Here is a 15,107-nt window from a genome sequence, read left to right on the forward strand (position 1 = left end):
AACCTTGTCAAAACCATTATTAAATCTTAATCTTCCATTATTACGCGAACGTTATATTCCAGTTATATAAGTTCCCCATTATGCTAAGCAATCTCAATGACAAAAGTGTACACACTAACAATGAAGTTTTCTGAGCTGCTTTATATCCTCGAAATACAATTCTATTAAAACAGCAAATAGTTTCCATTGCGCTGAAGATTTTACAGCTTTCAAAGCTTTTGATTATTCCACAAACGCAAATCCTTGTAAAAGTACTAAATCCTTCATTGGAATTCTTATTTCCTTAATTAAAACTATAAAAAAAAATTTAGAAAACTGTAACAGAAAATCTTTTCAATTTATATGAAGATCTTATGACTGAATACTCCAGGGATCAGAACTTTAAATGACGAAAAAAAGGCGATTTTTACTTAGAAATATGTAGCGCTGAAACTCTTTTAAAAAATGTGAGTTTAATTCATATTGTTAGGACTTAATACATTTTAGCGAGTCTGAAATCGCTGGATAAAAAGACTTCATGCAGTTTTTTTCCCTTCAGAATTAAGCTATTCCGACTTTTTAAATTTAAGCATTGAATAGAAGAATGCGTGAAAGTTTCCAAATTTCTAATCAGCATTTTTTTTATTAACCAAAAAGATACTGAGTTGGTAATTAAGGTCACGCCTTTCCTTTTTTGAAATGTTTAAAATGGGGATATTATCTGCTGTCAATTTTCATAAAGAACTTGGCTTAAGCACTCTTCATTAGGCCGGGGGAGCCTGGTCGGTAGGGCGCATGTCCGAGAGTTCGTGGGTTTGAACTCCGCTGGCCGAAGACTCCCCGTGTAGTAAATGGTGATTGATGCACGTTCACTGCCGGGTCACAAAGTCCTCCTTGTTCTCATAACAAATTATACCTCTGAGGGTACAGAACTGGCGAAGGATCGTTCTTTGCTTTAGGTCAAAATTACGATCTGTGGATGAATGACTGCATGTATGAATGGGTCCGCCTTATGAACGGGTGTGACGTATGGTGTGGCAGAGGTCGAATTCTTGGCCATAGATGGCGCTTTTGGAAAACAAGAACAATCGCGCGCCTCTGCCTTAACAGGCATACGAGAGAGAGAGATAAATGAATGGTTCCATTTTTGTATTAACTCCTTATTCACGGGGAATTTGTAATCTAAAACATTAGGCCCAATAACTTTTACATTTCGGTACTGTACATGTATAAATACAATATTATTTATACAATGATATAGCATAACCGACGGACAAACGAAGCTATTGTTCAATAACAAATATTTAAAATTCTCGGTTAATCAGTTAAGAACTACTGTTTGTGACTTCGATTAAAGACCTTGGAGATCTCAACGGCCTTATTTTGCGGTGGCTATGGTTCAGAGACGGAGTTCATTCTTTTTCTTGTTTAAGCTTAAACTTTATTTTATAACCGTCGTTGAACAGCCAACCCAATTTTATGGATTTACAACTACTAATGTTCAACTCCGTAGCCTTGTAATTTTTAGCCCGATCCAGGAGACAAGAGAACTCCTGGATCGAGTATGGGGAGAAATTTGCCTTAAGGATGGAGCTACCCTGCATTTGCGTTACACGGAGAGGAAGATCACGAGAACCTCCCACTGTTAGCCAGATGGCAAAGGGACTCTAACCCATGATCCGCCTACTGCTGAAGATATTTCACGTCGGCATTGTGGTCGGTGCAAGCCGGATGCGGGATTCGTATCGACTGGAATTCGAACCTGGTTCGCCTCATTGGAAAGCGAACGCTCTATCACCTGAGCCATCGAGGCAAGCACAAATTCGTGAAATCTCCAAAACATAAACGCGTTTTTTGATAATGCACGTGCACATTTTCAGGGTATAAAGCGTTTGCCTTCCAATATTTTGAACCTGGTTCGAATTCCAACTGTGACTAGTCGATACAAATTCCGCACTTGGCTCGCACCGATTACAGTGCTGACGTAAAATGTCCTCAGCGGTAGACGGATCATTGGCCCCCTATTTGTCAGGCTAACCGTGGGAACTTTTCTTCTTCATGATACACCAATGAGGGTTAGTTGCATCAAAAAATCCTCTACGAAGATAAATTTCTCCAAATACGTGATACAGGAGTTCCCTTGGGTTCAAAATTACGGTAATAGTGTACCCTACCAGGGGAAATAATTATACGCTTATTATAGTACACAATGTTGCCCCATAGGTTACTACGTAAGTATATATATAAATAAGAGTGAGTTAAATAGCGTTAAAATGATGAAATTCGAAGCCCATATTTTGTATTACAACATGGCCCTATATCTCTCCATAATATTTAAATTGGACCACGTATTCTATTACTGGGTACTAGCGTACCCTACAAAAGAAAATAATTATAGGCTTAATAGGGGGCCCACAATGTGGCGCTATAAGTTACTATGTATGTATATATATATTAGTTTGTTGAATTGTATTGAAATAATCACATTTCAATTCGTAGACTTGTGAAATCTCAAAGATATATATATATATACAAAAATGCCCGGCGAGTTAAAAAAAATCTCTAACTCCAATTATTTGTAGCCGTTTATATTCCGGAAAAATAAATCACGTGACCTTTAATTTGAGTTAAAAAGAAAGATTGAATTTGACGAAATTTGTCATGCAAAATGCATTAAATTTTTTTTTAATAATTTATATCTATATATGTATATGCTCCTCACACTTTTTTAGTCCCCAAATGTTTGGTGATGGACATTACTTTAAATTACGGAGTCTGCACTTGATTCCCCCTTTGATGAATCTATTGTTATGACATCACCTGCTGGATGGAATTTCTCTGAGAGGACCCACAATCACCTTAACACACAACAGATTGAACTTTCACATTGCTGCGTTAGAGGCCGATCAGAGTGAGCGCAACTAGCAAAGAAAAACAATGAGGCAAGTATTTACAATAACAACTTTTATTGCACCTTTCTGTACAGGAACAATGAACTGAATTCTTACATTAAAGGGAAATAGAATTTATTATCAACTACGGTACATATATTACGACACAACAACAAAAGAGATAAATGGAACTTTTCATAAATTTTACATCTTCTTAAACTAGAAACACCAGAGAAATGATGGGGATAAAACTTGTAGAAAATGGAACCTTTTGTTCGTATCAATGATTTCATTTAACAATCTGATTGCTCTGTCAGATACATGAAGTCTTGATAATGCACAAATCCTTGAGGATTTAGTTAATATGCATTTTCAATAAGAAATATGAATAATTCAGCTTTTATATCTTACATTGTTAATAAACCGCTCGAGTAAAAATATTTTATAAGCCAATATGCAAAACATGTTAAAAAAAATTTTTTTTTTTTTTTTTTAGATATCAGTGAAGGCGTAATCTTTAGAGCAAATGATTTTTTAAACCTTTGTTTTTTCAAACTTTTTTTAATCATCGAGTTCATGAAATTTCAAAAATAAAATTCTTAGACTTTTCTACAATTCTGGACTACATTTTATCTATATATGATAATATGTCGTCAGAATTTTTTTTTATTATTATTTGATGTTTTTAACGGATTTTGAGAACGGAGAAAAACGCAACTAAATGAAGACATTGCGTAAAACTATTGAATTGCGACATCTTTAAAAGGTCTCATTTTAATACAAGTTTATAAAAAAAATAAAAAATTTTTAATCGCAATTCAATATTTAGTTAAAGTTCCCTGTAAAAAAATCAACAATAACATTTTCTGTTGTGTTAAATATAATAAATAACTTTATAAGTCAATTTGATAATTACTTAGGATTTCCTAAGTTTATAAAATGCAACTGAAATTTAGTTTTATAAATTATAACTGTATCAATAAATTTTGATTATTTTTTAGAACATAAGCTGTTATATTTATACATGAATTGTAAAAATTCAAATTATTAAAAAAAAAATTTTAACAATATATAAACTTTACTTCCCAAAAATATTTTGAAAAAGCCATAGTTACTTAAAAAAAAAGAAGATAATATTAAGGGTAATTTCAAACCAAAATTTTTTTTCTTCCTGCTTTGAAAATTTTTTTTCGTCTCTGAAGAATCAATTCTCTGTGAAGAAAAATAAATAAAAATGAAAAATTAATGTTTGAAAGGCCAAACCTTCTGAAAGACCAATTTATTTTTCTTGGTCATTTTAGACTTGAGTTATTACAAATTGACTGTAGATAAATAATTTTTATCAATGACAAGTTTAACTGCATTTTGCAAAAAATTATTTTCTTAAAAAGACTTCATAATAAAAAGGTCACTTGAAACATGTCTTTAACCAAGACTTCATGAATCCTGTAATATATTAAAGAAGCACTCAATAAAAAAAAGAGATTAATAAAAAACCTCCTCTTTATAAAGTAAAGCAAAATTATACTTTTTTTTTTAAATGAAAGAAAAAAGCATTAATTTAAATGAGCAAATTGCTCATGAGGTCAGATTATTATTTCCGGATACAATTCTTTAATAAATTTTATATATAAGTTAAAAAATATATTTCAATCAAATAGCAACATTTCAGTTTTTTCCCCATTCTGTTATTTACAAAAGTTGAAAGAAATTTGTAGAGAAAAAAAAAAGATTTAAACACAAAACACAGGAAAATCAAATTTATGACAAAACAAATCAACAAAAATGAGTACAACAAAAATACACAAGACTGAAATTGCAAATAAGTCAGATTTAATTTAAACGTACTCCTCGAAAATGTGTAGATTCATAATGGGCAGTACATTGCAAAAATCAGGCATGTAAAATTAAATTCTTTGTGTTATGCTTCAGTGCCTTTAAACATTCAGAAATTCAATATTGAACATTTTATATGTAATTTAATTAAAGATTAGTAAGAGAAAATAAACAGAAATGTTAAACTAAAACAAACTGAAAAATATTATGAGAAATATATTACTTTTGTAATAACAATATGATTAATAATAATAAAGATTACTAAATAATAATCATTATATAGTAATCATTATTATTAATCATATTATATTATTTTCTAAATGATAATTCTTATATAAATGATAATTCTTATATAAATGATAACTATTATATAACATAATATAAATGATTATATGAATGAATGATTATTTGAATGAATGATTGAATGAATGATATAATGAATGATTATTTTTAATAAAAGAGTTAACATGGTTAAGTTTTTTTTTGGAATCAAATGAAATAAAGACATATTTTGAAATTTTTATAAAACTCAAAATTAATATCGAAAGTAAAACCTTTTTACACTTCACGCAATATAAAAGATCACTAGGTATATTTATACATAAAATCGATTGTTTAAAAAATATTTTAATTTTCCTTAAATTCTGTTGTGTCAAGTAAGTCATCTGCACCTTTACAGAAACAATCCACAATAACCAATTATAATTTATCCCTATTTGTGAAGTATTGCTACAACAACACTACAGTTTCACATTAACAAAGATGATAAAACTTCATTCTTTTTTTCTTTTTTTTTTTAAGTAACTGGTTAAAAACATTACAAACATGAAATCTACGTACAAATAAACATTCTAGCATGAAACACTAACTAAACACTAACTAAAAACAAATGAAAACTGTTAAAATGTAAACTTCTAATTGGGTATTTTTTTGAAAATTAACCTTTAATGTACAAAATAAGCTTTATCAAGCTTATGAGCTTATTTTCAGAAATATGTTACATTAACTACAAGATTTAAAAAGCTTTAAAGATGCTAGTAATATTTTCAGATCGTTATATTTTATCTTCAATATTAAAGTATATTTAAATTAAAATTCTAGAAAAATAGAGCATAATTCTTTTTTTTTACTAATTATTTAGACACAAATTATAATATAAGTAAACCACAACTTAAATAAAAGCATTAATAAATATGCAAAATAATAAAAAACATAAGATCCCACAACTGAAATAAAATAACTTTTACTGAAAATAAAAAAAACTTCTTTCCTTGACAGTAAATGTTATTAAAAATTAAGCGTACCTTAGTAATAAAATTTATCTCCAAAAATACCTCACAGTTGCTTAAATACATTGAATGCATTTTGCACATAAAATAATTAACCTTAATAAATGTTTCATGGGAAAATAGTGTTTGTATTTAGTTTAACTAATGCACAATGACACCAAAAATAAATAAAAATAATGTATACTTTGTCAATTAAAAATAAATACTAAGACCTGCACTTTTTATGTAACTGTCAAAAATAATTGTTATAAAATTTTTTTAAAAAATTAAGCATGCAATATTTGCATTAGAACAAAACACATAACAAATTTTTAGCAACTGTAATCAAATTTCTACAGACTCTGACAATCATTATCTTTAAAAATTAAGTACACAATTTTTCGCCACACATTCATTGTAAATGTTTAAATAAAAAGCCTTACGACTGTATTAAGGCTAGTAATTGATAAGATTTCAATTGGAATTGACATATACTCTTTCATTCATTTTAATGTAATATAAAAAAAGAAAGTTGAAGTAAATTTTCTTTACTTACTAAAGGATCACTTTAAAAGGTACATTTTATATTAACTAATTGGAAAATTTTAAAAATTAGGTATGTTATAAACACTGATCACCATGATAGTTTTAATAGAATAATTTTTAAAACAATTTTTACTTTATTTAAACTATTCAACTCCAAAATTTCACTAATAAATTAGGATCAGATTAAGAAGAGTAATTATTTTAATAAAACTTAACCAAGAAATAAAATTATTTTCACATATTTTTGGCAAAAACATTGAAATACAATGGGAAGACACTTCAAAATGCAATGAAAAATAATATTAGAGTAGAACCCTAATTATACAACACCCAGGGGACTAAGGGTGTGTTGGAAAATTGAAATCCTTTTTTGACCTTTTTATGTCAATTTTATAAGTGTGAGTAAAATTATAGAAAGCAATTAGCAATGATAATAAAGTTTAATAGAATCCCTTATCAGGCATGGGAGTAGGAAAAAAACAAAAAGTTTGAAAATACCTATCAATTCAAATACTGAAAAAAAAAAACAATAAAAAGGCATGTGAAACTATTTTTCCCAAAAAGCAAATATTTTAATTATTTAGATACTTGCTTAAAGTTTTTTTTTTCCTTTACTTCTTCTACAATTTGAGAGTCTAACAAAAGTTTTTTTTAAATAAATCATGATTGATTAAGGAGAATAAAATTATATTAGAATAAAATAGCAAAACATTGTAGAAATATTATTTTAAAAAAAAAACCATTTTAATATAGCATTTTTCTTCTTCTAAAGCTTAGAAGCTTTATGCCTGTCTTACCTGTGTTTCATTTCTCTGACATAAATAATAGAATCTTATGACACAATATAATGAAAAAAAGGTCATTTCCTAGGAGTTTTTCAGAATTATCATCACAGTAGTAATTTGATATAATTTAATGACTAAAAAGGAACAATGCATCAGCTAGAATGCAATACAGTTTAACAAGCGTTGAAAGAGGCGTCGGATACCTTAATAGATGAGGCGTTGAATAATTAAGGTTCTGCTGTAGTTTACATATAAATGAAATATTTTTGTCAATAATTTATAATGAGTTTTAAACTTTTAATTAAATAATAAACAAATAGAACAACATGACATGCAAAACACAAATACTAAAAACCAGTTTGCTGAAAAATTAATTCACGAATTCTTAAAGACCAAGAATTTCTTTTGATCATTTAACAATGAATTAACAATTAAAATTACATGTGTTTTTAAAATGATCATAATTAGGGTTGCAAGTTCATCGTCAAATTTCACATAAAATTTAGAAATTTCCGAGGAATACAAATATAAGCATGTAAACGAGCAGAAAAAAATTGTTTGATTTAATTTAATTTTATGTAACATTAAATTTATTCATATAAACAGAATTTCAAAGAAACATTTCAAATTATTCCTTATGTATGTTTTTCCTTATATATATGTTTTTTATAAATATGTTTTTCCTTTGATCAAATATTTGTTCTAACATTACTAACTATATCTAACATTTCTATACGTTTTTTAATGCAAAGTTTTTATAAATTTTACAGTCCTGGACATATAGCCAGTATTAACCCCTCACTCAGTTAATTGTCATTTCAATTCATTTCTGGTAAAGTAAGAGCTTATTGCACTATTTGGAAGGCACGTTGCTCTTATTAATTTATAATTGAAAAGATAGTCCAAATCTTATTAAGTAAGGTGATCTTACTATCTCTGAACTATTTTCATGTGAAATTGCTATTGATCTATTTTCCTAAACATTTAATCAATAAAAAATTATCAATTTTAAAGTTGCAGAGAAGTACTAATTGTTGTTAGAATTAGTGTTGAATTAGAATACCAAGGTGAAAAAACTTCTCCGTTGAAACAATTTTTACACAAATCACAGCACTTCAAAATATTTCTGGATTTAAGAACAATAAAACATGGAAATGAGCATGAAAATTCACTCCCTGATAAATTTGCAACCCTAATTATAACACATACAACTTCAATGACTTTTTCATGACTAGTATTTGACTAGTCTACTATAATAAATCTGAATAAGACTAAAAATAAATACTAACGGGAAATATAACACATTCTAAAAATGGTTAACAAAAATATGTAAATACAACGATACATAAACAAGTTGAATTCAGAGAATAAACAAAATCAAAATAGTTACTAAAATCCTATTTCAATCTACTAAAATAGAATTTTTATTAAAAAATAAAATGAGATTCTATAAAAAGACATGACTAGAGTAAAACACATAAAAAGATATTCCAAAATAAATTGCAATTTACCTGTCTGTACTGCTTATAAAATATTGAAACATGAATTTGAATAAAATACCGGGATGTTATTCACCAATTAATAACTGTATAATATAAATAACATTTTAATAACTGCATAGAGCAACTGTTCTCCATAAACACATATGAGATTTTTCGAAGTAAAAACGTAACAAACAATCATATATAACCAAATTTTAATTTAAGCAATAACTTCTCAAACACTAAAATAAATAAATTTCAGTTAATTTTAACGAATAAAGGCAAGCAATGTTAAAAGATTTGTTAAACAATGAGAATGATAGTGATAATCGGCGATTAATGAATTTATATCTTTTCTAACGTCATACAAAAAAAAATATTCAGATGATTTAAAGAAATGATAGGAAGTTAAATTGATACTTATATTAACATGCACAAATTTCCAGTTTAAGCTAAAATTTATTTAAAGAAAAGTCAAAAATTAAATTCTCCTTTTATAAATAGGCCATTTGGACCATCAAATTGTTGTACCAAAGTGGTCAACTTGCATAGTTAAAAGAAGAAAAAAAACCTTTCGAACTGGAATCGCCAATTATTTTGGAATATCTTTTGAACACTCTTAATGCTATTTATTAGTTTAAATGTGAAATATAGATTTCTTTTAGATGGGAAATAAAATTGATTGGAACTTTCCTTGATTGAGACAAAATTGCAATTTGAAAACACTCCAGTCAAAAATTGGATGATAGTAACCAATAAATGCTGCACTAATTATCCACAAGAAAGGAAATCATCTCCAAAATGGGGAAAACGGTGAGGGATGACATAGATCTACTTCTCCACTGCTCACATTCTGCACCCTTTAAAAAGAAAACACTTCATATAAAAAATATATTTAAATAATAAATTTGCATGTTAAGGAATAGGTACACATGTTAGAATTTAAGAAATATATTTATATGTTAAGAATGTCTTAAAGACAGTTCTTTTAAAAGGGCTATACTTTGCACTATCTATAATAAAATGAAGAGTTTGTCTGTCTGCTTATCTGAGTGTTTGTCTCTCTCATAACTCAAGAATCATTGAATGTATCATTCTGAAATTTGAAAAGTGGCTATAAGGGCAACTTTAGCCTCCAAAGCTAAAATCCGCTCCAAATTTTAGGAAGCTTTAATACAGATACTGTAAAAAAAGGTTTTTAACAGTCTTGTTAAATGGAACAGTATTAGAGAAAATTGTGTGTGGTAAATTTTGACTATTATGAGTTGATCTTGGGCAACAGCCTCATGCTAAATAATTCAGAATACTGTTAATCCTTAGTTTTACAAGAGGAACCATTTAAAACATGCTCTGCTGAATCTACTAACACAAAGTCACCGGAAAGGAAAAAATATAAGAATAAATTTTAAAAATGAAAGGCTTTTTAGTTTCATTAATATGCACTATAATGCAACACTTGATAAGTTATATTTTACTTGCGAAAATGAATTTAAGAAAAAGTAATCTAGTGTTTAAATACACGTTAAAATGTAACAATTGAAACAGCAGCATTATTTTAACCAGAAAAGGAAAAAAAGATTAAATGCTTTAAACATTCTTATCTATCCTTAACATAATTTGCAAACATTCTAAAGCATATTTTAATGATTTTATGAAATATATTTGAAACAAAATGCAGCTTACTTACACATGGCAAATTAATAGTCTAAATCGTGTAATAATTAGTAACTTTCACATAGTCTAAATAACATAATTCATACTAATACATCACATAATTCATATTTCATAATAAAGTGATTAGATGTGACTGCTTTATATATATATATATATATATATATATATATATATATATATATACATATAAAAGAGTAAATAAAGAAAGTTGGTAAAAACATAAAAAAAATTATTACAAGCCTTTTATTTTGCTACTAGACCTGCATCACACATTCAGTTAAGCCCAAAAAATTCTTTTTTATTAATAAAATATATAATTTATAAGTGTTATACATATATTAAAAGAGTTAATACTAAAAAGTTGAATTACCGTTATGCATGAGAATAGTTTTCTTAACAGTGTCATGTTATATTAAGTCCTATTTGAAATAAAAACAGGCCATACTAAGCACCTTAAATCACTCCACTTTTTTTTTCTCATTCAAAAAATATTTTTATGAAAATTTTTATGGAATAAAAATACAATTATCTTTGAGAAGATTTATAATTTTCAAACCAATATGTTTTTTATCAATTCTAGGTGAAACATATAAACAAAAGAGTCTAAAACAATTTTTCAAAGGTATCAACACATTCTTATGGCCAGAAAATTCATAAGGTTCGTTAATTAGCAAATACAGATAAGTTACTTATTGTTTAACCATTTATAGATATTTACTAGTAATATTTCTTTACCATCCTCTATTATTCTCTAGTATTATTACGATTTGATATTTTATTTTTATCACAAATTAACAGTTTAAAACTGAAAGTGTTATTTTTTATTATAAAATAATCCTATTATATATTGTTTTGTAAAAATATATTGGAAAATTTTTATGCTTTTATGCTTAACTGCCAGTCGTTATTCATTAAACATTCAAAAAAATTACTTTCATTATTTGGAGATTTAAAATAGGAAAATAGATAAATATGAAAGACTTACCTGTTCCAGCGGAGGAGCGGGCGCAGTCTTGGTTCTCAGTAAGACACAGAGGGATTGCGAGCCAGCAGTCTCGAAGACACTGGACGTGCATCGTCCTTTTGACCTGGAGACATTTGAGCTGAGAAGGAGAAATCTACTAGCATGGCTAATTGTGTGCTCCTAGGCCCTGTAAAAAGATTTATTTCTTATTAGAGTTTCTAGCAAATACATTAAACATAATTCATTCCTGAAATAGGAAGAAAAAAAATAAAACTCTGTTCTATATAAAGTATTCTGTTTTTTCTTCTTTTTCTTTTTAAATTTAGGATTTTGTACATCAAAACATGGGAGTAACCACAATTCAGAAATTATGGTCCTGACAGTTCAGCCAGGTGAGCAGAATTCTTTTAAGAAAAAAATATAAAACTTTCTGAACATAAATTAAAATTTATGATTTTATCAAAACATGGGAGTAGCCACAATTCAGAAATTATGGTCCTGACAGTTCAGCCAGGTGAGCAGAAATCTTTTAAGAAAAAAATATAAAACTTTCTGAACATAAATTAAAATTTATTTTATTCAACAAATTCTATGTAAAAAAATTATTTTTAATAACTTTTTGTTATTTTATTAATTGCGTGTCAATTTTTTAAAAATTTTATGGTAAAAAAAATGCATTATTTTAAACTATCAAATTTTAAATGACACAATACGAAATTTGAACGAAATTGATCAAATAGTTCTTAAATAATAGATTTCTAAAAATATGGTTTTTTCTCAAGTGTCATAACTCAAATTAATTAACCATTTTCGCTCAAATTTTGAACAGTTTAAATACATAGTTTATAAAATGCTGTGAAAATTTGTATAGCTTACAATTTTATTTTTTTTCAAACCTTATTAAAAATGAATAAGGAACATTAATTGTATACATTGAATTTTTATTTAAAGAAACAAATTCTATAATTTTTGTTCATATTTTGATGGTCAAGAACTCTAAATCAATAAAAGTAAGGTCTGCTAGTTAAGAGAAAATACTTTTTTAGTAACTTGAGCAATAGTTAGTGCTACTTAATCAACATTTTTGAAATCATAATTTTTGAATCTTTAAGATTAGCACCTAGATCAGAAAAATCAGATTATTGAAACAAAAAGCTATTTAAGGTTAGTCAAGAGGTAACAAAAAAGTTCTAAATTAATTTTAAGAAAATCCAAAAATTAACAAATAAAAGTAAGAATATAATAATAATAAATAAAAAATAATAATTTAAATTGAGTTATTCCTATTATTCTTTATATATATATATATATATATATATATATATATATATATATATATATATATATATATATATATATATATCATGGTGGCCACTCAAATCAGATTTCAAATTTCCCTGATATTTCCAGGTAAAAATCTTAACATTTCCAGGTCTGTATTTTTCTTTCTTTCTTATAAAGTGTGGGATGTGTACTAGAAAAGTATCGATATTATAAAATATTTTATTCAAAATGTTACTTTTTTAACATATTATCTTGTAAATATAATTCATTTTGTTCAAATATAATTCATATAATTCAAATACAATTCATTTTTTTTATTTTATTTTTTAATGTTTTGGTACAACATTAATTTTCAAAAAATTAAGACATGGGGAGAAAATAATAGGTTTAGCTTGTAGATTATATTGCTTTTAATGAATAAAAATATTTTAAATGTGTTATTTAAAGCAGTTTTTGCTCAAAGTGTATCTATCAAATGGCAAAAACAGAATAACCAATAAAACCTTGGACAAGTATTGTTTAATATATTTTCCTTAAGCAAAGGAAAAACGTTCCAGATGATTATATATCAGTAAATTTTTATAGTTACAGTGGCTCCCAAAAGTGTTCATTCACTTTTTATAACTTTTATTGAAATAGGAAATAAAAATTCATTAATTAAAATGAATATTTAAAAATGGGTATTTGATAATAAGATGCTTAATCTATTCTTAGCAAAACTGCATGTAATATATTAGTTCAATACTTAGCAAATCAAAGCAAAAGTTCATTGTTAAGATATTAATAATCAAATTGTAACAAAAATTTTACCCCACAAAAGTCATCGTACACTTAAATGTTTTCCGATTTTAGAATTAAAATTATCGTCAATTGCTTTAATTTTTTTACTTAATTACTTATCATTTATTTATTTGTAATTTTGTACCAAACTTATGATAGCAAAATTATATTTTAACTTTTGTTTGCTAATTCCATAAGATTTTATTTTATCATTTAAAAACGGCTCGTGGCCGTAGTAAAACAATAAACCAAATTTGAAAGTTGATTATTTGCCATCATAAGAGATAAATCAGTAATGAATATTGTTAAATTAGTTTATTGTGTGCTATTGCACTGTGAAATATGGGATAAAATGCTCAAAAGAAGGACTTCATATCAAAGATTAAAATTACAAAATTTGTGGAAAAATTCATAAATTCACAATTGAGTGTTGTAAAAGTTTCTGAAAAATTTAATAAAAAATATTCTGCTCGAATTTTGCCAAGCAAAAAAAAAAACTAGTTACATTTATTTACAAACTTATGAAAGCTATTGCAGATGTGAAAGGAAACTCTATTAAATGTTAATATAACGAAAATTAGAATATTTTCTAATAAGCGGAGATTTTTTGAAAGTGTACAATGACTTTTGTGGGATAAAGTTTTCGTTACTTTTTGATGATTGATTTCCTTAAAATAAACTGTTGCTCTGTTTTTAAAATAATCCATATTCCATCCGAATATATTTTAATTATTAAATATCCTTTCTGAAATATTCATTAATATCATATTTTCTTTAAACCAATATCTCAAGTCAAATTTTTAAATAATGGTATTTTGAATTAGCATTTTTATTTTAGGAGATTCAGTATACAAAAATAAATGTCACAAATGCAAAATTGTCTAATTTTTTGTTGTATACTCTAAAGGGAAAAAAATAGATAAAATTCTTTAAATTTTATACCTATTCGTTTTTTGTTTTTTTCTTATTTGAAATTAAAATATTTAAAGAATTCCTAACTAAACACATGGGTTTATAGGTTAGCATACCCTCCAACTGCTACGGAATTTCCGTAGTTTCAGAAATCTTCTTTTCTGACGGTAGCAAAATTAATGTCTTGATATTTAAAAAAAAAATAATTTTAGCGTAACTTGTCCACTATTACTTATAAAAGTGCAGGCCATATGGCTTGATTCTTAAGTTCTGATAAAAGTTTTATGAGAGATCCCTTTGCTTTGAAGATTTCTACTTTGGTTCGCTACCACTAGAAAGAATTATTTTCAAAATCCTCATAAGTTGGAGGGTATGGGTTAGCATGGTTAATTGTTTTTGTTTTAACAACTAGAATCTCGTACAGTGCAAAACTAAAACACCACATTTCGTTTTCCTTCTTTCTACTAAACACACATGAATAAAAAAAATTAATATTTTATGTTTATACATCATGTAATATGTTTCCTATACATTCCTTAGTCTTTGTCTGCTTTTTAGGGTAATAGGAATAGTTTTGGCAATATCATCTCTGGAATGCAAGCAACATTTACAAACTTCCGATATTGTGATAACTATACAATTCGAATTTTGAATTAAGAAATCAAATATTTACCGACAAAACAGTAAAATTAATTAATAAATAGTTA

General features: G+C 26.8%; 1 protein-coding gene across 2 annotated transcripts in view; it reads right to left on the reverse strand.

Annotated features, from left to right (window-relative positions):
* Window positions 1–2,928: 2,928 nt before the first annotated feature.
* LOC147809949 (uncharacterized) overlaps window positions 2,929–15,107 on the reverse strand; it is a 29,085-nt gene continuing 16,906 nt past the window's right edge. For both annotated transcript variants that reach the window (XM_087164709.1, XM_087164708.1), the window contains exons 6-7: window positions 11,446–11,611; window positions 2,929–9,646 (exon numbers count right to left, since the gene is read on the reverse strand). In XM_087164709.1, the coding sequence (XP_087020835.1) occupies window positions 11,591–11,611 (21 nt within the window). In that variant the 3' untranslated portion in view covers window positions 2,929–9,646; window positions 11,446–11,590. The remainder of the gene's footprint in view (window positions 9,647–11,445; window positions 11,612–15,107) is intronic.

The sequence above is a fragment of the Parasteatoda tepidariorum genome, chromosome 5 (assembly GCF_982258835.1).
Source record: "Parasteatoda tepidariorum strain Cologne lab strain chromosome 5, Ptep-v5.0, whole genome shotgun sequence".
Lineage (NCBI taxonomy): Eukaryota > Metazoa > Arthropoda > Arachnida > Araneae > Theridiidae > Parasteatoda > Parasteatoda tepidariorum.